Below are 24357 nucleotides of genomic sequence, written 5' to 3'. Positions count from 1 at the left end.
AAGCAGCTTAGTCATGCTAGCCACATGACCTGGAAGCTGTACGCTGGCTCCCTCGGTCAGTAAAGTGAGATGAGCACCGCAAACCCAGAGTCGGTCATGACTGGACCTAATGGTCAGGGGTCCCTTTACCTTTAAGTGGCCAACTTAGCTGCTAGATGGGGAAGGAGAAGCTCTGGCGGGAAGTTAAACAGTGTTTCCATGCGCTGCTCTGGTTTCGGTGTTCCATTGTACCAGAAGCAGCTTAGTCATTCTGGCCACATGACCCGGAAAAACTGTCTGCAGACAAACGCTGGCTCCCTCAGCCTGTAAAGTGAGATGAGCGCTTCAACCCCAGAGTCGTTTGTGACTGGACTTAACTGTCAGGGGTCCTTTACCTTTTTTTTTAGTCCCCCCGAAACCAGCAACAGGGACACAGCATTTTCAGCTTAACTTCACTGTGATTTTTCATGCGTTTTGTGTTTAGCCATTTCCCTCAAACGACGTCTGTGAAATGATTAATTGAAATTAGGAGCCTGCCTTACGTTCTTACATCTTCAACCAGATAATAATAATAACACCACCACCCCTGAGCTAATTCATATAATTTCAGCCCTTTGTTTCTAACCCTGTTTTCTGCTTGTGTTTTCTGTTTCCTTTACCACATGGCTGCCAGGCTTCAGACTACAGATTGTTGATTATATTCTGTGTTGTTATACCGGTAATTCACCACCATATGAGATACCATTTATATTTTTATGTTTCAGACACGAAAACATATTGGGTTATCTTGGCTTCCGGGAGGGGTGAGGACAGGGGGTGACTTTGGTAAGCTCTGGGGGGGGGGTGGCTTTGGGGAGGTAGGGGGTTTGTGCAGATAGGCATGGTTGGTCAGTGACTTTTTAGTTTGATATAATAAAACTTGATTTAAAATTTGCATTCCACTTTTCCAACAAAGTGTTGAGTGACTCGCAGTAATGACAAGTGTTAACAATTAGCAAACGTTTCAGTCAATACGATCATAGCCTGAACTGAATATGGAAGTGATCAAGAAAGAGATCATCTCATGGTTTATTCATGGACTCTAATACTGGTTTACTGTCTGCAAAAAGCCACTTGCAGTTGCCATCTCGGCCTGTGATAAATGTGCTCAGATGATTTATTTTACCACTTCCACATTTATTGGAGGCTGGAGAAACGGCAATTCCATGGATGGAAAGTAATCCTAGAATGCGGATGTGTGAATACTAGTCCTTCCAAACAGGGACCATTTGTGTACAGTCCCATTGACTACTGTACATACATCATCAGGCTGCAATGAGATGTTATGACAATCACCAAAAACAGTGGCTATGCCTCCTTTCCCCTCCAGTAATGTTTAGTAATTTATATTATTTATTCCTTATCTAGAGTTGTAGACCACCCTTCATCACTTATAATGATCTCAGGGCAGTTTCCAGAATATCATAAAATAAACATCATTTACTACACACACACACACACACACACACACACACACACACACACACAGTTAAAACTATCATTAAAATTGCAGTTAATGCTGAATGCTGCAGCCCAATTGCTGACAGGAATAAGATTCTGTCAGCATATTACACCTTTGTTCAAAGATCTGCACAGGCTGCTGTTTTCTTACAGGGCCGAGTTGAGTGTTTTACTATTGGTATATAAAGACGTGCCTTCTCAACCAATTTCAGCCTGCAGAACTTGCCCTTTTACAAGTGCCAAATAATGTTCACTCCACATTTTCAAGGAATCAGTCTTTAGACTGTTTCAGCACCTAAAACCTTTTTAAAGCCTAACCAGACATATGAATTAGTTACCTGTATTCATTCTCAACATTTTACCAATTTTATTTTTGTTTTAATGTTAATTGTTTTAATGATGATTATTTTATTCATATTTGGTTTTCTAATAGTTTTTGTGGATTTTAGCTGTGTATTATTTGCAATTTTATTATGCACACCCCTTAAAACTAATAAAAAACACCCCAGAGCATCCTAAAATTACTGAAAACAGAAAGCGGCCTTGCTGGTTTATGCCTGGTAGAATAGGAATGTTTTCCCTTGATGGTGGAAATCCATCAGGGTCTGTAGTCTGCTCTTTTGGCAGTAGGGTGTTCCATAGGTAGGGACCCACAACAGAGGAAGCTGTTGCACATGTCACAACCCAGTGGGACAAGCTTAACAGTGAGACAAGGGCCCGGGATGGATGATATAGGAGAATGTGTCTCAAGAAACATGCCTGCCATGACATCATCATGCTATGCCATGACATCATCGCCAATGTGTTTCACAGTCATCAGCCAATGAAGCAGATTTAGCAGGAGACTGTTTTGTTGGCAGCCATATTTCAGTCCCAATATGTCATTCTAGCCTCAGAGCTACATATCATTGTTGTTAAGGAATCATAGAAGGGACCCAAGGGTCATCTAGTCCAGCCTCAGTGATGCAGGAATCAGCTGAAGCATCCAAGACAGATAGGGGGCCACCCAAGCTCTGCTTAAAAACCTCCACTGAAGGAGAGTCCACAACCACCCGAAGAGATCCATTCCACAGTCGAACAGCTCTTACTGATGGAAAGTTATTCTGGATGTTTAGTTCTTTCTTGTAACGTGAAGCCATTGGTTCAAGTCCTACCCTCCATCCAGGCAGGGTGCACAGAATTCCCCTGTCCCTCATAATAGTAAAGGGTCCTATGAAAACCGAAACATATTAAAGAGCCTTCCTGGGTTTGTCTCTTCCCATTAATGGGAGCTTACCATATAGTTAAACCTATGGTTTTCCCAGTAGTGTTGTATGGAAGTGAGAGCTGGACCATAAAGAAGGCTGATCGCTGAAGAATTGATGCTTTTGAATTATGGTGCTGGAGGAGACTCTTGAGAGTCCCATGGACTGCTAGAAAGCTCAAACCTCTCCATTCTGAAGGAAATCAGCCCTGGGTGCTCACTGGAAGGACAGATCCTGAAGCTGAGGCTCCAATACTTTGGCCACCTCATGAGAAGAGAAGACTCTCTGGAAAAGACCCTGATGTTGGGAAAGATTGAGGGCACAAGGAGGAGGGGATGACAGAGGACGAGGTGGTTGGACAGTGTTCTTGAAGCTACCAACAAGTGTTTGACCAAACTGCAGGAGGCAGTGGAAGACAGAAGTGCCTGGCGTGCTCTGGTCCATGGGGTCACGAAGAGTCGGACACGACTAAACGACTAAACAACAACATAAGACACTGTCCTCAACATAAGTTCTAACAAAAGACCAAGACTTTAGGTAATATAAGACGGATAAAAGTCCTTTAAAAGGGGGAAGGGGGAGGGAAATAAAATGATTAAACAAACAAGCTCAAGCATCCACCAGTGTCTCTTGCTATGTTTTGAAAGATTGATGCCAAATGCGGGATTTATTGGAATTTGATCAGATAAAAATTTGAATGTTGTGGGAATGTCTTTGAACCCGTCGACTTGGCGGCCCCTTTGGTAGCCTTCACCACATCTTAATTTTATTAAGGTGCTTCTGTATTTAGAAATAAACCGCTGCTCCCATATTTCTTTTTCTTTTTATGAATAGGCATCCTGAAAAGGCACCCCTGGCAGAGTAGGACAAGCAGTGGGGTGGAGGGAGGAAGCAGAGCAGGGCACAAATCCTATCCGTTGTTTGGAGTGGTTGCAGCGAGATTGTTTTTATGGCAGTTTATTAGCTACAGACTATAAAACAATAACGTGTTCAAATGACTTCCTATGGAAACAGTGCCATGTTTTGGTAACACATCATAAAGCATCATGAGGAATGGAGCTGAAATTCTGGGTTTTATTACTACTGTTATCTGAGGCTTTAGCCTGCTTAGGTACCTGATAGGCTGCTGGAAGGGAGGAATGCAATGATACAGGGAAGGAGGAGGAGAGGGGGGACACATTGAGCTGCACTGGGCTTCCAGCGGCAGCTTGGACCCCGGGGGGGGGGGCATTATATTACAAGGAAGGACTTGAGGAGGCAAAAGGTTTAAGGCATTTTTCTGCTCTCAGTTACACTGGTGTGGGTTTCGGATCACCAGTACGATTCCTTCAGATCCTGCTGAAATAAAGACGGGAAGAGATCGCTCAGGAGGAGCATGATTGCATGATGGGCTCCACAAAGAGCAGAATAAGGTGGAATAGTTTGGGGTGTGTATTGTAGAATGGACTGTACCACTTCATGCTGGAAGTGGGTGGGGGCCATCTTTTTTTTAAATTCTCCCCTGCACTAGCAGGGAATGGACTGGCTGGATGCAGAGGAGTGGTGAGAGGTAAATGTAAAGGTAAAAGACCCCTGGACAGTTAAGTCCAGTCAAAGGTGACTATGGGGTTGCAGCACTCATCTCGGCTTTCAGGCTGAGGGAGCCGGCGTTTGTCCACAGACAGCTTTCCGGGTCATGTGGCCAGCATGACTAAACCGCAGCGGGACACCGTGACGGAAACCAGAGTGCACGGAAACACCATTTACCTTCCTGCCGCAGTGATACCTGTTTATCTACTTGCACTGGTGTGCTTTCGAACTGCTAGGTTGGTAGGAGCTGGGACAGAGCAATGGGAGCTCACCCCCTGGTGGGGATTCAAACCGCCAACCTTCCGATCAGCAAGCCCAAGAGGCTCAGTGGTTTAGACCACTGTGCCACCCACTGGTGGGGTGCACCAGCTGGGGAACCCACAAAGAAGAAGGCTCAGAGCCAGGGGATCAGTGATGGGTCGACGATGAGTGGTCAGAATCTGAATAAGTAACAGGGTTTAGTGAGCAGGAAGAGGCTGTGTCAGAGGGCGAGGCAGAAGTGCAGGCTGGAGAGGAGGGCAGCCAAGAGGCAGAGATGATGCAGGCTGCTGAAGAATAAGCCCTCTGGAATAAGTTACCAGCTGAAATTAGACAGGCTATATGGTGGCCTTGTTTATTGACATCTGTCTAGAAATCAAGATTGCTGGTTGCACCCATTGATCATCTTAAGTGTTTGCTACTATTGCTTCTTAAGATATTGGTGTTAATGCAGCTGTGAGACTTTGCAGCTGTCCACAGGATTCCTCTTGTGTAGCCTCACTTGTTTGTCACCAAAATGCTGATGACTAAGCTCTGTCTCTTGGCTTCATTCAGTCTTCCTGCAGCAAATGTATGTGACTTAGAGGAAAGCCAAGACAGGATTGTGCAAGAGCCATTCCACACCAGGCTTTATATTGGGCATAAAATCTAGCATCAAATTATCACCCTAGTTTATTTATTAATTCTCAGGTTGGGATGCGATGGCACTGAATGCTGACCTCCAAATATTGGAAGAGGTGTGTCAGTCAGCATCCCTGAAAAACAAAACAAAAAAGAGGGCTTGCTCTGGTTTAGTGGCTTTGCCTTCTATGGCTTGATGTTTTAATAAAACCTACCACGCCTCAGGCGAGCTACAGCTAAACGCTCGTGCGTTTTTTTTTTGCCGAGGTTTATTTGTTTTGCTTTGCATGACATCTTCGTTCCTGACAATCTCGACATCTCCCTCAACTTCAGGAAATTGCACCGAGCATTTCGGCATTTTCCTGGGGTGAAACTCTGTTTGTCTGTTTTTTGCTTGACGGTACTGAGACCGCTTTGTGCTGAACTGTAAAGTGAAGAAGACAGAAACAAGGGCGAGTTGTTGGGAAGCCTTCCCAGCTTTGTAGACATTATTTTGCTCCGCTAGCTAGATCAGAGGTAGCAGCCAACCAATGTGGTGGCCTCCAGATATTACTGAACTACATCTCCCATCATCCCTGACCATGGGCCATGCAGGCAAAGGATGATGGGAGTTGGGGTCCAGCAACAACATCTGGAGGGCATAATATTGCCTACTCCAAAGCCAGATGGTTAGTGACTTCTTTGCAATGTATTCCCACAATCGATAACTCATTCCATTACCATGAGATTATCCTGCGACATGATTAAGGAAAATGTTTTGCATGGATCTCCACTTGTTGGGGGTGGGTGGGTGGGTGGTACCAGATTATGGAGGTTAGTGAGAAATAACCTAGTCCACATGGAAGAACACTGATGTCATGTGGTATTTATTTGATTAATTATCAGTTTCAGCAAATTTATACAGTACAGTGGAACCTCTACTCACATACGGAATCTGTCCCGGAGGTCTGTTCGTGAGTCAATCAGGGTTGCTGGTAGAAGCACCGTTGTGCGTGTGTGCAGACAGTGGCAGCCGCTTCTGAGCATGTGCAGATGGCAGAAGCCGCTTCTGCACGTACGTGAATCACGGCAAACCCAGTATTTACTTCCGGGTTTGCTGCGGTCACAAGTCGATTTGTTCGTGAGTAGGGGCGGTGGTAAGTCGAGGTTCTACTGTTTCTAAGCGGTGTACAATGAAGATACAAAAGAGATGCAAATGATAAAATTTGTTAAAATGTACTGTTAAACCAGAAAAGCTTACTTAAAATGCCTGTTGAAATCTTTAAAAGTCTTCATCAGACACCTGGTGTTCAAAAGGAAGGGGACCTGTCTAGAGGCACCAGCTTCTCAGGATTATTGAGGGGTCCCTGATGTCACGCATGGAGGCAGAGGGTGGAACCAAAAGCCCTCTGAACAATGTGGGGCCCAAAGTGCCTCCGCCCCCAGGAACTAGCACCTATGGTAGAGCTTTTCAAACTGTGTGTTGCGCGACACGTTAGTATGTCAGCTGCAGTGTGTAGGTGTGTCGCACAAACGCTCCCCACACTCCTCCTGGGGCTGGAAAGGGTTCGTTTCACTTCCGGTTTGCTAGTAAAACTGAATTACTGTGTCATGAAATGATGCAAAACTGAATTACTGTGTCTCAAAATGATGCCTGTCCAGAAAGTGTCACCAACTTGAAAAGTTTGGAAAGCTCTGACCTCTGGACCTGTGTGATCACAGCCGGGAGAGAAATCCAGAGAATTAGGCCCACAAATCTGAATACGCAGTTTCTGGTGGATGCGAGCTGTGCGTCTGACCCATGAGAGACTACTAACAGTGACTCCCCTGAATATCTCAGTGATCAGGCAGGGATATAAGGCACCAAACAGGCCTTATGATGTCCTGGACCCAAGATTTGACCTTGAACTTGGCCTGGTACCGTATGAGCAGCCCATATGATTGTGTTACTGTTGTGCTATGGTTGTTGAAGTACCACTTCCTACATTTTCTGCCGCACAGGTAGTTGTCATGTGAAAGGATACAGCCTTGCAGTTGCAACCCATCCTCATTCTTTATTGCTCTCCACACTTTCCATATACCTGCCCCTTAAACACAATCTTTGGCAATATTGAGAGTAATCATTTCCAACGTAGGCTAAAATTAGACAGTGTAGTGTTGTAGCCGGCAATGAAAATGGGATGTTGTTGGCAAATGTGGCTCTTTGATCAGACTATCCGCTCCAGGAAAAAGACTGACACAGAGCAGTTCTGTATATGCAGTGTTACCCTTGCAGATAGCAGGCCCTGAAGTGTATTATTCATAACAGCCAGCATTAAGAGCTGGCAGTGAAAAGATGGGGCACCCAAAGAAAGAAACGAGCTGTGGATGTAGACAGAAAACCCACCAGCCCATTGTAGTTTGTCAACAGATCTCTGCACACATTGAAAACCATTTCTGACAATCATGAGGGCTAGTAACATTCAATTTTTAAAAACATGTCTTGTCTGATTTTTACTATTGTTCAACATGGGTGCAGAGGATGGAAGCAACCCTGTTATGACTGTGTGAACTAACGTGGCTGCTACACCCACCCAAGCCGTAATTGGGTTAGGGCTGTGTCTGCAGCATGTACTCTTTATTTGCAAACTTGCATGATGAACGTGCTTGGCAATTTCTCAGGAAGCGGATCACAGAACTATAGGCTTTAAAACATTTGGCAAGTCATATGTACCTTTTGTATTTTGGCAAGAACTCTGCACCTCGTACAATAGTTTATAAGGACCACATTCTGCTCTCAATTATTGCCAGATCCAAACCTCGTTGAAACCAAGGGAAAGACCCCTGTTGGCTTCCGTGGCTGCAATGCCATTCCCCTTTGCAATCGCACACCATTACGCAAGGCTGGCCAACAGAAGAGCAGGACGTGGAGGGTTTGGCAGGTAGGCCTGGTTGCCTAAAAAGGCCGGCTTGAACCCCTGTTGAATGACGTCCGTGCAAAATGTGCTGGAGTGGCTTTGCAGTAAGTGATGGCCAACCTGAGTCACTTTCCCAGAAGAGAGAAGCAAACACATAGGATTAGTTGACACCAGAGCTGAAACATCAAGTTTCCCCCCTTCCTTCCATGAAACATAAATGGTTCTCTCCCACCCCCGCTTTATCTTCACAACAGCTGGGATAGTTTGGGCGGTAGAGCATGTCTTGATCTCAGGATCATGGTCCATGTCCCACGTTGGACAAAGGATTCCTGCATTGCGGGGGGTTGCACTAGATGGTCCCTTCCAACTCCACACTTCCATGATTCTAACCCTCTGAGGCAGGTTAGGCTGAGAGATAGAGACTGGCCCAAGGTTATCCAATGGGCTTCAGGGCTGAGTGGGCAGCTGAACCGGGATCTGCTCCCATCATAGTCCAGTGCTCCAACCACTGCAACCCAGGTGTGGCATGGGCCAGCCTTTAGCAATTAAGATGGCAGATGAAGGTACTAGCAAGTTAAACTTGCCAATTTTGTTTTGAACACGTTTTCCCCACCCCTGTGCGTATAAAATCTGTTTATGTGTTTATGGTGTGGCTGATGTAACTTGGAAGTCAACACGAGTGGTTGCATTCATGTCTGTTTATCGATGGCGCATACCTGGGGATTTTTGCTCACCTTGGTGACCTTAAGGAATGTACAGCCAAACTCTGTATTCTCATCATACACTGCTCACAAATAGTCGGTTATATAACCAAGTAAGCATCACCTTGGGCCAGTCACACTTCTCTGAAGTCTCTCAGCTTCACTCACCTCACAGAGTGTTTGTTGTGGTGGAGGAAGGGAAAGGAGATTGTTAGCCGCTTTGAGACTCCTTGAGGGGGGTGAAAGGCGGGATATCAAGTCCAAACTCCTTCTCCTCCTCCTCTTCTTCTTCTTCTACAGTATAGGTTTCGAAGGTTTGCATGAAGTCATCATTTTGTACTTTGGGTGTGAGACAGAGGGAGGGGTGGTGGTACCCATAATGGTGGTTGTGGGTAGGGGGATGGGACACTAAGGTGGGGACACTATGTGGGGAGACTCAGATGCCTACAGGCCATCCCATTAGGCAGGAACCTTGTGGAATGGCTGCTGTGCCTTCTGGCCTGCTAGTCTTCTATTGGTTCACAATGAAGTCTCACGCATCCACCTTTTGATTGTAGATGAAGGAGGTGACTTGGCATGTTTTACTGAGATCTAGATGGAACTGATATGTTGTACTATTTTATTGTTGTTAGCCGCCCTGAGCCCGGCTTCGGCTGGGGAGGGCGGGATATAAATAAAATTTCTTATTATTATTGTTATTGTTATTATTATTATCTAACCCAACTTTGCCCACATAGGTACTTGGTGCAGCACCAGTTTGTCGCCCTTCCTTTATTCAGCTTTAAAGTACAGTGGTACCTCAGGTTAAGAACTTAATTCGTTCTGGAGGTCCATTCTTAACCTGAAACTGTTCTTAACCTGAGGTACCACTTTAGCTAATGGGGCCTCCTGCTGCTGCCGCGCTGCTGGAGCATGATTTCTGTTCCCATCCTGAAGCAAAGTTCTTAACCCGAGGTACTATTTCTGGGGTTAGCGGCGTCTGTAACCTGAAGTGTCTGTAACCCGAGATACCACTGTATCTTATTTTGGTATTGCATCGTATTGCAGTTGTAGCTCATTATACTTCCCTTGCCACATAAGACGGGAAATTTGCATCCATGGATGTTGCACTTTTCCCTGCAAGTTAAAACATGTCAATACAACACTGGCAGCGCAGGTCGGGATTGCCAGTTTTACAAGCAAAAGCACTGGGCAAGTTGGGATGTCACAACAAACCATGGTTTATCTTGACAAGAGCTGTGGGCCTTGGGTTGGTGTGTTCTGTTCCCCACCTCCTCTTCCAATGCAGTCATGAGGCGGAGGTGGGAAGGTCTTGTTTCCTTTTTACATTTCATTTTGCCTGAATTCGACAAACTGCTGTTTGAAATTGGCTTGTTTTAACAAACCACGGTTAAAATTAGGGTTTGGACAGCACACAAAAGTGTGGTTAATTTTAAAAAATGAAAGTCAGAGACCCTGACTCACTTTGTCTCTTTCCCATCAGTGTGCTGTAATGGTTAGCTACGGTTTGGGAGACTAGGGTCTAAATCCCCACTTGGTGACCTTGGGCTAGTCACTTCCTCTCAGCCCAGCCTACCTCACAGGGTTGTTGTAGGGATTAAATGAGAAGGTGGGGAACCATGTATGCCTTGAGTTCCTTGGAGAAAAAGATGGGATGTAAATGAATGAACCATGGTTCAAACTGTTAGTACTATTTGCCTCAGCTGATCACTGGACAGGGGAGTATCTAGCCCATGAAAGGCATTTCCCAAGCCCTGTGCAATGCAAGCCTGGCACCTTGGCAGTCACCTGGGCACCTGCCACTAAATCTGGCTCTGGGCAATGGAAAATGGTATCTGGGCAGAGATGCTGGTACACTGTTAAAGCTAAGCAGGTCATGTCTTAATGATGGACATTCTGCTAGTAAATAAATCAGTGAAAGCAAGACTAGCGTTTTTATTTTCCAAGATCTTATTGAGTCACATTGTGGAGAATTTTATATGCTTTTTGAAAAACTAACACACTCTGGGTTATATCAGAAATACGTAAAGCAGGTCAACACAAGTAAAAGAGGATGTAGTCTGGGTTTGAAATGTGCTTTTATTTTCCTCCAGTGTCCCGGCAATGATGAAATTCTAACCCACTTTGCTGTGGTTTGTAGTAACTTCTGGCTTTGAAAGCCTGGATCTCAGTTCTGTTACCTCTTTGTAATGCACAGAGAGATCGAGCCAGGAGGGAAACAGTTCTGGGATGAGCAAAGAATCTTGGAGCCATGAGTTAAAACTACTCTGATCTTTAAAACCCTAACCATCCTGCCATATTCATTTGCAGCACAGGAACATACGCAACAGCCCAGATGAAAAGCAGGATGCCACCAGGTCTGGTTGCAACATCACAATTTTCAGGCTCAATGTTGGAATCCAATTTCATTCTATATATTTATATCTATATCTACTGTATGTGATTGTTTGTAACCTGTTGAGAGCTGCAATTATTTTCTGTACCATTGCCATCTTGTTTTGAACTAGTTTTGAGCTAGTTTTTCTTCTCAGTGAAATCCTGAAAGCCCATAACCAACAGAATGCATGTTGTCTTTTCTCGTTTGCAGGTTCTGAAAACCAAAGATCTAACATCACCTATGCAGCGCTACATTGATAGCAAGGTAGTTAAAACAAGAGCTGAAGGCGAGTGGCTATCTTTCGATGTAACTGATGCAGTACACGAGTGGCTCCACCACCGAGGTGACCATATCCTAAGCCTTTGATCATTTAGAGCCTGCCTATGCTAAATCCAAATGGTTTCAGGTCTGCACTGGATCTAAAGGCAATTTCCCCTTCCTCCCCTTATGTTTTGCAGACAGGAATCTTGGATTTAAGATAAGTTTACACTGTCCATGTTGCACGTTCGTGCCTTCAAATAATTATATCATCCCAAATAAAAGTGAAGAGCTAGAGGCAAGATTTGCAGGTAATGACAAAGCATAAAAAATAAAATTGTTATGTGATAAGTAAGAGGAGTTTTTACAGTACATGGAAAATACAAAAACCCAGTTCATTGAAAAGATTGAGCTCTGTGTGTTTATTGTGTGTGTGTGTGTGTGTGTGTGTGTGTGTGTAGAAAGAGTGATCTTGGTCTCCTTCCTGAAAGAAAGGATTTCTCCAGTGCAGCTAAGAGGGAATGCTCATGGTAACACCAAAGTTTATTGAAGCCAAATATTGTTTGGATGATAACTGGGATTCCCCAGAAGCGTGATGCAAATCCCTGACTGGCTCCACACCCAAATCCAAGTGGGATCATCAACTGAATCAAGTGGGAGCAAGTGGGTCGTGGTTATTGAGTACTAGCAAATGAGAACAAAGGAAACATTTGTGGATAGGTTTGTTTTTTTTTAAAAAAACTGCAATCCACAAGAGCGTTTCAGGGTGGAATACATTGGAATTAAAAATCCATCTTGCAACAATAAAGGAACCCATAAATCGATTTAACAAAAAATTACAGCAAAATTGAGAGGAATCAAACTCAGTGATAACTTAAGTTGCCTGAGAAAGCAAGATGAAGGGTCCCCATTCCGTTGTCCATCTTAAATCAAGCCCTCGCCTCTGAGTTTGCTGCTTTTGTTTACAGGATCTCAAATACAGTAATGGGATCTGGAAGGATGAGTGTGTGCTTGTGTACAGAGATTGGGTTGTTGTTTTTCCTTTAGTGATGATACCTGGGTGGGTTTCAGTATGCTGTCAAAATTTATTTCCTGTTACCTTCTAGTGCAATCTAACCCCGTACAAATCAGTGAGTCAGACTATTGTTTTCAGCCTTAGACTGCAGTCCTAAGCATCCATATTAGGATGTAAGTCCTATTGTGCTCAGTGGGACTTGATTCTAAGTAAGCATGTTTAGGATTGGACTGCACTGCATTTTCAGCTTAGATTAGTAGAGTGTATCAGAAGTGTAGAGTTAATATTTGAGTTAAATAAATATCTAAATGCATGTTGTCCTGAAATAACTGCGAAAGAAAAAAAATTTAATATATTGTATTACAACTGACTAAATGACTAATCATGAATGCAGATGAAGTTTATGATATAGTTCATCTCCTGGCATTGCTATGTGCTGAAATTGCATTTTATTTCATTTTATCTGATCGAGGGCAGAATATGTGTTCAGTTTGGATACTTCTCCAAACCACAACTTGACAGATTAGGAACATGCCATGGATTCATACAGCCTCTATCTTCTGTTGTACACCAGTTCCAACTTCCGTTTCTGGGTTGTTCTAACCATAGTTTGTCATGATATCCTACGCCGAACCACGATTAGTGCTAACCTACAAAGCATGGTTTACAAACACATTTCAATCATGGTTTGGGGCTCAGCACTAACCGTAGTTTCTACAACCCAGGTGTCATACTATAGTAAAATAAAGATGAGTGTTGGTGTATAATGAAGGAAGGCAGTGCTATAGAACTTCCCGAATAAAGGTTTGGAAGGTTGTCTCAAAGGAGCCACAGCAAGCAACATAATGAGAACTTCTTATGAAATTTACATATGCATATCAGCATGCGATAAATGCTCCCACCCAATGCCAGTGTCCTATGGTGATTTTTTTCTGTGGTTTGAGTTTCTTGTAAAAAGTTGGTTTATATAATTTGTTCCAGAAGAGCAGCACAATATTTATTACCAAAATGTATTTTTTAAAGGTATTGATGACTACTACACATATCCCAGTGGTGAGAAATCTTTAAAGCCCAGTAGGAAAAAAAACAGTGGGAAGACCCCACATCTTCTGCTAATGTTATTGCCCTCCTACAGAGTTGAGTCGCAACAGTCCAGTCGGCGGAGGAAGCGTGCTCTAGATGCTGCCTATTGTTTTAGGTAATTATGGATTGAGGCGTTGTCTCTGCCTGCATGCGTAGAAATAGGTTAACATTCATAGAATATAAATACAGCCCCATAATTCCATGATTCTATTTTTTTAAAAAATGCCTCTTGCTGGGTATGAACAAAGAGCAGTAGTTGAACACCTGGGTTCTTATAGTCTCATTACAACTGATTTAATGTAACAAAATTTGAATTTTCTTCCCAGTAAATTCCATTATCTCCTACTGGCCTTAGTTGTAATGAAAGGACCACATTTACTTCCCACTTCCCCACCTCCCGCAGAAAACAAAAAAAACCATGTACATTGTGGCCAAGTTTAGATGTACAGTGGAACCTCAGTCTTTGAACGTAATCTGTTCCGGAAGATTGTTCAACTTCCGAAACGTTCGAAAACCGAGGATCAATGGACAGTCAGTAAAATCCATTGAAAAAATGGAAAAACACATAGAAGCCGTTTGATTTCCGAAGCACGTTTGAAAATGGAAACAATTACTTCCAGGTTTTCGGCGTTCGGGTTCCAAATTGTCTGGCTTCTGAGACACTCGAAAACCAAGGTTCCACTGTAGCAGAAAACAGTATTTCCTGGCAATATGAAACAATCTGTGATGAGCTTTGGGCTTGCATATACATTTCTATCTCTCTTCTACACCTGGTTTGCTCTAATAGCCCAGGATCTGAAACAACAGTTTGAACCTGATGTGTCGTCACTAACCATAAGTTAAATAAACCATTGTTCCCTGAGTTCTGGTGTCATGGGAAACAAGCTAAGCTAGCCCACATCCTATGCGTACCTGCTTAGGCATTGATTTCCGTTCCGATCCATGTTCATCGCATGCAGCACTGTTTCTGTTCTCCTGCAGTTCAGTTTCTGATGTAAAGTCATCTCTCTGCCTGCTGTGGTGGGACTTTATGGAATTAATTATGCAAATAATTAATCGCTGGATTGATTACTGGCCCAGACAAATAAGCAAACGTTGGCCATTTCCGCTCCTCTTTCCATTGCCATGAGATTGCTTCAATATCCCTGGCAGCGAGATAGATTGGAATTAACTGTTGTTGGAGGAGATGTACCCAGAGGAATGACTCATGCAGAAACACCATTGGGCAAATTTCAGATGAACTGCCTTGTGTATTAAAAGTAGGCATGAGAAGGCCGTGGAGTCACACCAGGCTAGCTGTATCCCCTAGGGGCCAGTGATGCTTCCATCAGCCATGGCTACACATTTGGCCCATGTGAAAAGGACCCTACCTGCATATCAAAATATAGAACTCATTCGACCAAGAACAAGATCCTGGTTGGTCCAGAGTCCTCTCCCAGCCCTCTAGTTTCATGTAGGAGTTCTGCGGGGGCCTTTTCTCACGTTTACTGAACAGGTAGCCAACTGGAAGTTACAGGGATGGCCAACATGCTCCCTTTGCTCATGCTTTTATCTATTTCATTAACAAAATTTATATACCACTTTCCCAAAAGAAGACCTGGAAGTGACTTATACTGGACAATATAAAATATTTGTTAACAGATACTAATTAAAGTGTTTAAAATATGCAAGGGGGTTATTACTATTACCGCAGGGATAGCAAACATGGCACCCTCAGATGTTCATCCCTGAACATCTGGACAGGCTTGGTCCAACAAGATCTGGAGAGTGCTACACTCGCTACGCCTGTATGTTTCTTACTATTTTGAAAGTAAATGTTTTTTGATCTAAAAATGAAGTGTACCCCTAATTCAGAAGAAAGCATCCATTTTGAGAATCATAGTATTGTAAAGTTGGAAGGGATCCCAAGGGTCATGTGATCTAACCCCCTGCAATCTCAACGAAAGCATCCATGGCACATGGCCACCCAAGTTTGATGGAACACTGCATAGGGCTTACAAAGAATCTCTGTTTAGAGTTGCATTGAGCTCAGCTTCTTGCTCCCCAGCCCAGTTTGGGTGGCTGCGACTGTAATAATATGCTTGTCTGCAATTGCATTTTCAGGAACGTGCAAGACAACTGCTGCCTGCGCCCATTTTATATTGACTTCAAGAGAGATCTGGGATGGAAATGGATACATGAACCTAAAGGATACCATGCAAATTTCTGTGCAGGAGCTTGTCCTTATTTATGGAGCTCAGATACTCAGCATAGTAGAGTAAGTCTCTTCCTTTGCAGGGGGCGGGGGTGGTTAGATTTGTTTCCTGATAGAATATTAACGCTATATTGGGTGGGGGTGGGTGCAGAAAAGCAGGATGTCTGATAATAAAAATAAGTTTTTCTTTCTCCTCCCCCTGCAAAAAAACCCTGACAGCTAGTGCATTATACTAGTGTATTATTGACACAATACATTTCCAATACAATGAAATTTGGCGCTGCCAAAGTCTTTTAAAAATAACTGGTGCAACATGTCTAGTCTGCACACCAACTGAACATATTTCAAACACAGGTCTGCCTTAACACCTTGTATTTTTAAGTCCAGTTGCACAGCACACTCTCTGGCAGAATATCCTCCATCTCCCATCATGTGGCCAGGGATTATGGGAATTAGAGTCTGGCAACATCTGGAGGGCCATCGGTTCCCCATCCATGCTCTAAAACAGTCAGTGCCCAAGCAGGGCCAGGGCGATTTCATTCCAACCTCAGTGCCTTCTCCCTGCTGAAGCAGATGTCTGAGGAGTAGCGGCAACAGTTTCCTTGGCCTATCCTGTTCTAAAATCAGTTTAGGCCCTTCTGTAGGCCAGGTTTTGATCTTCCACACGGCCCTAATGCACTGACTCCACCCATGGAAGTCATTCTAGGGCAGGCCTGCACAACGCATGGGACTTCTATGTTGCGCAGGCCTGTTCTAGGGAAAGGAATTCTCCTGGGCAGCTGTGATCAGGATTGGGTGTGTTCCATGTGCTGGCTTGTGAAAACCCAGCACAGAATCTAGGGTCTGGCACACACTTTGGCATCCTGAAAATCCTGGCTTTCGTCACTAACACAAAAGCCAGCTTCTCTTGGTTGCAGAGAGAAAGCTTGAAAGATTTGGGGCAGCGCCTGCTTATTTGAGGAGCTAAGGAAAGGTTGGAAAGGGTGGCTCTCGGTGTAATTCCTCTGCCCCCAATTCTCCACCTATAACCTATAACCCCCTTGCCATTTTTCCTCTGCTCTGTCCCAGTGCCACCTCAACCCTTTCTCTCCACCCTATTCCAGTGCCATCCTAGTCTCCTTTTTAAATGGAAACAGTCTTAATTCACTGTAAGCCCAGGTTTCAAGAGATCAAAATCCTCACAGGACGCTGCCTCATCCAGAGTCAGACCATTGGTCCATCTATCTCAGAGTGGGGAACCTTTTATGGCCAGATCCTTACCTCTGGGTGATGGAACCTGGCACCTTCTGCAGAGCACATGCTCTGTCCCTGAGCTGCGCCCCTTTCTAAACTGAAAGTGGGTATAAATGATTGTGGAATTCACTGTTAATGGAGGTTAGAACTCTCAGTGGCTACGCGTGACAATGGCTATATGCTGCTTTTAGTATAAAGGTAAAGGGACCCCTGACTATTAGGTCCAGTCGAGGCCGACTCTGGGGTTGCGGTGCTCATCTCGCTTTATTGGCCGAGGGAGTCGGTGTATAGCTTCCAGGTCATGTGGCCAGCATGACGAACCAGAGCAACGCACGGAAACGCTGTTTACCTTCCCGCCACCTATTTATCTACTTGCACTTTGACGTGCTTTTGAACTGCTAGGTTGGCAGGCGCAGGGACCGAGCAATGGGAGCTCACCCCGTCACGGGGATTCAAACCGCCGACCTTGTGATCGGCAAGTCCTAGGCTCTGTGGTTTAACCCACAGCGCCACCCGCGCCCCTGCTTTTAGTATACTCTTGCATAAAAAAAGCTGATGGTTGGCCCCATGTCTTGCCTGTGGTCCTCCCAGAAGCAACTGGTTGTCCACTAGGAATGAATGAATCGATTAATTACAGTCCACTATGGAAACTGGATCCTGGGCTGATAAGCCTTTGGTCTGATCCAGCATCCCAGTTCTTCACGTTTGTAAAACCAAGCTGAAATCCATGGAACCTATGAAATGTGTTGCTGAGCATCTGGAGGAAATGCCTTCATCTCTCTTTCCTCTCTTTCCAGGTTCTCAGCTTGTATAACACTATCAACCCAGAAGCCTCTGCATCTCCATGCTGTGTATCCCAAGATTTGGAGCCCCTCACCATCTTGTATTACATTGGAAAAACGCCCAAAATCGAACAACTTTCTAACATGATCGTAAAGTCTTGCAAATGCAGCTAAGGGATATTCTGAAGCGGCACGGCAAGTGCATTGGAAAAGAAAGGAAGAAAACAAAACATAAGAAGAAGAAGAAATGTAAAGAACACATAGGGTCAAGCAGTGATTTAAAAAAAAAAACAAAGGAGGAAAAAAAAGCGGTACTAGTCCAAATCATTTGAGAGTTTGTTTCATTCTTTTGCGTTTTGTTTTCAAAAAAACCCACACACCATCATCTGAAGCAAAAACCGTGAAGGCCTTATCCTACATTTCAACTACTTGGTTAGTGAGATAGACAAGAAGGAATTTTCTTTTTTTTAAAAAAAAAGCAAAAAAAAAATACTAACAAGAAAGAAAAGAAAATGAAAAAAAAAAACCTTTTAAAAAAATAAACACTGGAAGAATTTGATAGAGTTCTTATGTGAAAGGAAAAAAACAGGAAAAATATCCCATTCAGTGGAGTTGCTGTATCTGTTCCATGGCTTACTTGACCTCCGTGTTACGCCATAGATTCTCTACCCATTCCCTGTAGTTCTTAGGAATTAACAGCGCATTATTTATTTTTGTGTTATATGATCAAATGAGGGAGCATGTCATTACCATTGGGGAGGGGTGGGGGGAACGAGGGAGCAAAAAAACAAACAAAAAACGAGCAGACCAAATAAACTGCAAGAAACCTGGTTTCATTCCTTAGAAACCTGAGCTCAAAAAAAGAGATTTTTTTAAAAAAATCCTGCAAACCATGATTTGTTTAGCTCAGTTAAAACAGTAGTTCGCTATTTTTCAGGAAGTCTGCCTTAAAAAGAAAAAGCCACATACACCGTTGTTTTTCTTGCCGAGAGCCTATGCAAAGCCTCGCACCATTTGTTTTTATACTGAAAACCTTAACAATAAAGGACATTTTTGTTTCAGTCTCAAAGACAAGTCTATTAAGATTCTTTTAAACATGCAAACATACCACCACCAGTGACTGTAAATGAACTAAACTGTCAGTTTAGTAAACCAGTGAAATATTTAACATGTACTGGTCTAATCTTCAGACCCTAATATGTTGCTGTATAGCTATTGCTTTGGGATTGTTTGTCTGTTTTATTTGTGTGTGCGCGGGAATTTACTTTTGTTTTTTTGTTTTGTATATGTAACCGTACCTATAGTATTACAATAGGTGGGTAGTAAGAAGCCAGCTTAATTGGAAACATATCTGTAGATCTCTATTGTAAACTATTAAAAAATTAAGTACTTTATGTGTAACGTGTAAATTTTCACCATATTTTTGTACTCTGTTAATACTGTCAACTCTGAAGAGTTTTAACTTAGGGGCTCTTGTTGATCACTTGGAATTGTGTGTTTCCCTCTAGCTGGCCAGTATGAGTGAAGCCCCTGTTTTTTTGTTTTTTTCCCCCAACTTGCACTACAAATACATGTTTTGTAATATTTGCTATACATGAGCTTTGTATGTTGTTTTTCATCCTGACGATATAAGCTACCTGACTCCAATTTCATTCTGTTTCAGAAGAAGAAAATAAGGTAGAGTAAAAACAAAGCAAACAAAAGGCAAGGCAAACTCCCACCCCCCCTTAGTCATACATTTGAAAATGGGAGGCTTCAAAATGCTGAAGTTTAAAACCTCTCTTTGGGTGCTGGAACAGAAGGCAATTTTCTGTTTTTTCCCCAGATGGAAGGGACAACACAGAAGCAAAGACTTCTGCGCTTCTGGACTTAACATTGATCTGCTTGTATAAGCCATTCATTGGCCTGATCAAGTTGTAGTCACCCATAGTTTGTCAAAGGGCGCATCCAGCCACTTCAGATTAGCGCTGCGGTGGTGCTGGGGGTCTGTATGAGACCGTGTATATGCATCAGCAATATGCAGGGGAAAGGCCACTTACACATGCAGCCTCACTTCTTCCACTTAGGGGGATTGATTAGTTCCTGTTCTGTTTAATTCCATAACGGGGTATCGGAGTCAGTTCAGCCACAGTCAAAATGAAAAGAGGAAAGTCACACGCTACACCCCCATTCTGATATAGCAGGCGCAGGGGGTTGGATCTTGGCTCTGCTGTAGCACCCACTGGGTGACCTTGCGCTAGTCGCCTTTACTCAGCCTAGCCTACCTCACAGAGTGGTTGCAAGGATATGACAGGCATGTGTTCTGCCTTGAGCTCCTGGGAGGAAAAAGCATTCTGTTTTGCAATCCCAGACAGTCCTGTATTTGAAGGGCTGCTGGAATAGGCTTCTATTTGAAGGAGTCCTCTGTTGCCAAGCCTGGCTTAAAGATAAAAACAGGAAGGAAGACTCAGGGCCATAAAGATGCCCAATAACTGTTAGCAGCTGAGTGCAGGGTTCTACACATTGGCAATATGTATTGTATGTCTATTTAAATTAGAAATTATTTCCAAAATTTGCATCGTGACATAAATTAACGCATGCGAAGTCCATGCAAATCTCTTGTCTTTTTTTGTGATGTGTGGGTTAAGCCACAGAGCCTAGGACTTGCTGATCAGAAGGTCGGCGGTTCAAATCGCCATGACAGGGTGAGCTCCCGTTGCTCGGTCCCAGCTCCTGCCAACCTAGCAATTCAAAAGCACACCCAAAAGTGCAAGTAGATAAATAGGAACCGCTCCGACGGGAAGATAAACGGCGTTTCCATGCGCTGCTCTGGTTCTCCAGAAGCAGCTTACTCATGCTAGCCACATGACCTGGAAGCTGTACGCTGGCTCCCTCGGTCAGTAAAGCGAGATGAGCACCGCAACCCCAGAGTCGGTCATGACTGGACCTAATGGTCAGGGGTCCCTTTACCTTTAAGTGGCCAACTTAGCTGCTAGATGGGGAAGGAGAAGCATCTAGCTTGCCTGGGAAGATTTCAGGTTTGTTTTTAAAGAAAAGGTTTGCAGCTGGTTCAAATGGGGGAATGTGCTCACACTTCCCCACGTAGCCCAAACCTGCTTCTCTGCACATACAGCCTCAGCTAGGTTTGCGCATCACATGCCCAAGTCTTTAGTCCTAAATAATCCAGGGTGCGTTTTAAAAAATCACAATAGTGCCTTTAAATTGATACAGTCAAGGGTGTGCTCGGTTTCAAGATTGAGATTTGATTCATACTTTCAGGAAGGTTTGAGTTTGAGGGGAACACAAGCTATGCATATGGGGGTTCACAATGAGGTAAATAAATCATTAGTTGTATGGTTGTATGCTATTAAAATAATCCATATTAAAATCACATCATTTTAACTCTGAATTTAAGTAAATAACATTCAGTTTGTTTAAACTGTAACCAGTAGTGCAATCCTACATATGTTTACTTGGGAGTAAGTCCCACTGTGTTTGGTTGGGCCTACACAGTCACAGTGGGAACATGGCCTTAATTGTTTTTATCTGACCCAAGTGCCAAACTGCTAAAGTGCTTTTCCCCAAGGCTACACAGATTACATTTTGAGAGCCAACTTGAGGGCTACAAACTCTCTCCCTGCAAAAGGACAAAATATACCTGTAGGACAGTCATTTGAACCCAGGGTTGTTATTGTTCAGCTTTGCCTATCTTATCTGGAGATGATGAACATTTGTTTTCAAAGTTGTTGTCCGCAAATGACCAGTTTCTCAAATGATTTATAGGATCAGGCCTTCCATCTGTGCATTTTTATTTTGTCTTACATAATTTATTCATTGCTTCCCCTGATAACGCCTTTCTCTTTTTCTTCATTAAAGTGCAAAAGGAACCACACAAAAGCTCCTTTTTGTTCAAATTATTTTATACTATTTTGAAAGTAGTACATTGGCTTTTATCAAATGCATTCCATTCCTACTTTTAGGAAGACACGTGAACAAATGTTGGCTTTCATATGTGATTTCTGACCATTCCAAAAGGATTCAGTCACTGTGCAAAATCTATCTTCACAGTACAATCCTGTGCATGTTTACTCAGAAATAAGTCGCACTGCATTCAGTTAGGCTTGCTCTCAGGTTAGTGTGCCTAGTCCGTACTTACTTGGGAGCAAGCCCAATTGAACAAAATGGAACTTACCTCTTAAAAAGACATGAATAAAACTACATTCCTTTTTAAGGCTTTGTCAACATCAACCAACTTTCAGACATTCACTATTACAGTGGTACCTCTGGTTACGTACTTAATTCGTTCCGGAGGTCCATTCTTAACCTGAAACTGTTCTTACCCTGAAGCACCACTTTAGCTAATGGGGCCTCCCGCTGCTGCTGTGCTGCCAGAGCACAATTTCTGTTCTCATCCTGAAGCAAAGTTCTTAACCCGAGGTACTATTTCTGGGTTAGTGGAGTCTGTAACCTGAAGCATATGTAACCCGAGGTACCACTGTACATTAATGATTTGAATGGTTCTGCATTAGTGTCTATAGGAATATGATAATGAAATGAAGATGTCATTTCCCGCTAAGAAAACAGTCCAGAAATAGGACTTCCAAATATTTTATTTGGAAATGGGGATTTGGTTGGGTTTTACTTGTGTGATATATTAAGCGGGTACATTAGCCATACTCTAACTTTCTCACAATAGAGGATTATTTGCACTGGGCCAAATCATGATATATGCTGAATCGGTTCATGAAACACTGAAACAGAGGTACAAATAAGTCCTCCTCCCAAGCACCACTCACGTTGAAGCCATTTTCGCATGCTGAAGCCACACCAACCAGCCCTGCCCCCAGTATCCTGCATGCTGACTTGACTGCTCTTGGCATCCCTAGCACAGCATGAGCACCAGGAAATCGGGGAGGAGTCACTTGGCATGACTCCACTCGCACATTGATTCAATGTGTGGGTAGTTCTTGTGAAGAGGACTGTTGTTGCAATAAGAATGACTGGAAACTGAAACAAGTTTTCCAGAATAATGGCCACACTCTCGTTCTCCGGAGGCTCGTAAGCTTTGGATCAAATGTTACAGCTCTTGTGCAGAGACTGCCAAAAAATGGTTCAAGAAACGTTGCACTCCATGCCGGCTGTGATGTTTTGAAAGCTGCTTTCCTCATGGTTCAACCAAATAATGTGTAAATGCTCAGAATCAACACTGCGAGTTGGCAGCCGCAGAGGCTGATGTGGAAGCTCTTCACATTCCTCAGGACAACCTTTTGAAAAGCGGTTTCCAACTGTGATGGCTGCCATGTGGATTCCCACACTCTCCACATGGAGCTGGAGGTCTAAGTACAAAATCCCCAAGAGAAGACCAGACGGACATTTCTATTCCAACTCTAGTCTTGGCAGTAACTCTTACTGGAAGTAAGTGCAGGTTACCTGGAATAGGTATCTAATAGCTCAGTTTCATACGAAGCCTGTTTCTAGCAACAGGGTTAAATTCCACAAAAACCGTTTTATTACTACAGATAATGGATTGTCACATTATATTAGTGGATATAACTTAGATGTTTGAGGTAGCTTGGTCGTTCTGTCTTGGATGTTCTCCATATAGAAAAGGTCTGCTGAATTCTGTAATGCTGTGTTTTCAAGGACTGGCCCAGAAGTACAGTGGTACCTCAGTTTTCAAACATCTCCGTTGACAAACGTTTCAGAACTCGAACGCCGTAAACCCAAAAGTAAATGCTTCCCTTTTCAAACACACTTCGGAAGTCGAGGTACCACTGTATTTTTCTCAATTTTCTCTATTAAATTTGCACACCGCCCTTTGCACCTCGGTTTTCAAACGTTTCAGAACTCGAAAGGTCTTCTGGAACGGATTATCTTCGAAAACCGAGGTACCACTGTATGTAATCAGAACCATTTGGATCCTTTTAAATTTGAGAGATTTCCCCCTACAGCTGAGATGGGGTCCCTGAGGCCCTGCAGCCATTTCTGAGGGCTTCAAATCCCATCAGCTCCAGTCAGCACTGCCATTGGGGAAGTGCTGCTCTGTTGACATGGAGACAATGGAATCTCGGCTCCTATGCCATTAAATAAAAGTTTAAACAAGTTGCACTTCAACCTGTGTATCTCCAATTAACATACATATGATTCTCAGACTGAAGCAGGACATGAGATTCTGAACTGGGTATGAATTTGCTTTCTCTTGTGAAAATGGATTTATGTGGAAGGCCAGTCTCAATGGGACCAAAATGTGGTCCCACACAAGTCCATAGCCATCCTGACATCTCACTGCTCGTGAAGGATATATATGCATTTTGCCTAAGTGACCCAAACAGCAAAATGTACTACTACAATCCAGGCTTCCTCAAACTTGGCCCTCCAGATGTTTTTGGCCTACAACCCCCATGATCCCTAGCTAGCAGGACCAGTGGTCAGGGATGATGGGAACTGTAGTCTCAAAACATCTGGAGGGCTGAGTTTGAGGAAGCCTGCTATACTTCATAGTGTACTACCATGAATAGATGAGTTTAGATTTTTTTGGGGGGGGGGGTTTCCACAGGTTTACATTATGCCTGGAGCAGAATCCCCTTTATTCCTTGAGCGGAATCCCCTTTATTTAGTTTAAAACCAAAATGACAACGATTTGCAGAAGTAGAGATAAGGAGAATAAACCTTTCTGAAGCAATCAAAG

The 24357-nt window shown here is 43.5% G+C and overlaps 1 protein-coding gene across 1 annotated transcript in view; it reads left to right on the top strand.

The window, feature by feature from the left end:
• The window catches only part of TGFB2 (transforming growth factor beta 2), an 82999-nt gene extending 64440 nt beyond the window's left edge, over nucleotides 1–18559 (top strand). Inside the window, exons 3-7 of the mRNA XM_083605410.1 lie at nucleotides 11336–11468; nucleotides 11584–11694; nucleotides 13422–13596; nucleotides 15585–15738; nucleotides 17706–18559. Coding sequence (XP_083461536.1) covers nucleotides 11336–11468; nucleotides 11584–11694; nucleotides 13422–13596; nucleotides 15585–15738; nucleotides 17706–17864 — 732 coding nt within the window. The 3' untranslated portion in view covers nucleotides 17865–18559. The remainder of the gene's footprint in view (nucleotides 1–11335; nucleotides 11469–11583; nucleotides 11695–13421; nucleotides 13597–15584; nucleotides 15739–17705) is intronic.
• Nucleotides 18560–24357: the final 5798 nt, after the last annotated feature.

The sequence above is a fragment of the Podarcis filfolensis genome, assembly GCF_964270895.1.
Source record: "Podarcis filfolensis genome assembly, chromosome: 3".
NCBI classification, from domain to species: Eukaryota; Metazoa; Chordata; class Lepidosauria; order Squamata; family Lacertidae; genus Podarcis; species Podarcis filfolensis.
The sequence above is the reverse complement of the archived record's forward strand: the minus strand, read 5'-3'. Positions and strand labels throughout refer to the sequence as shown.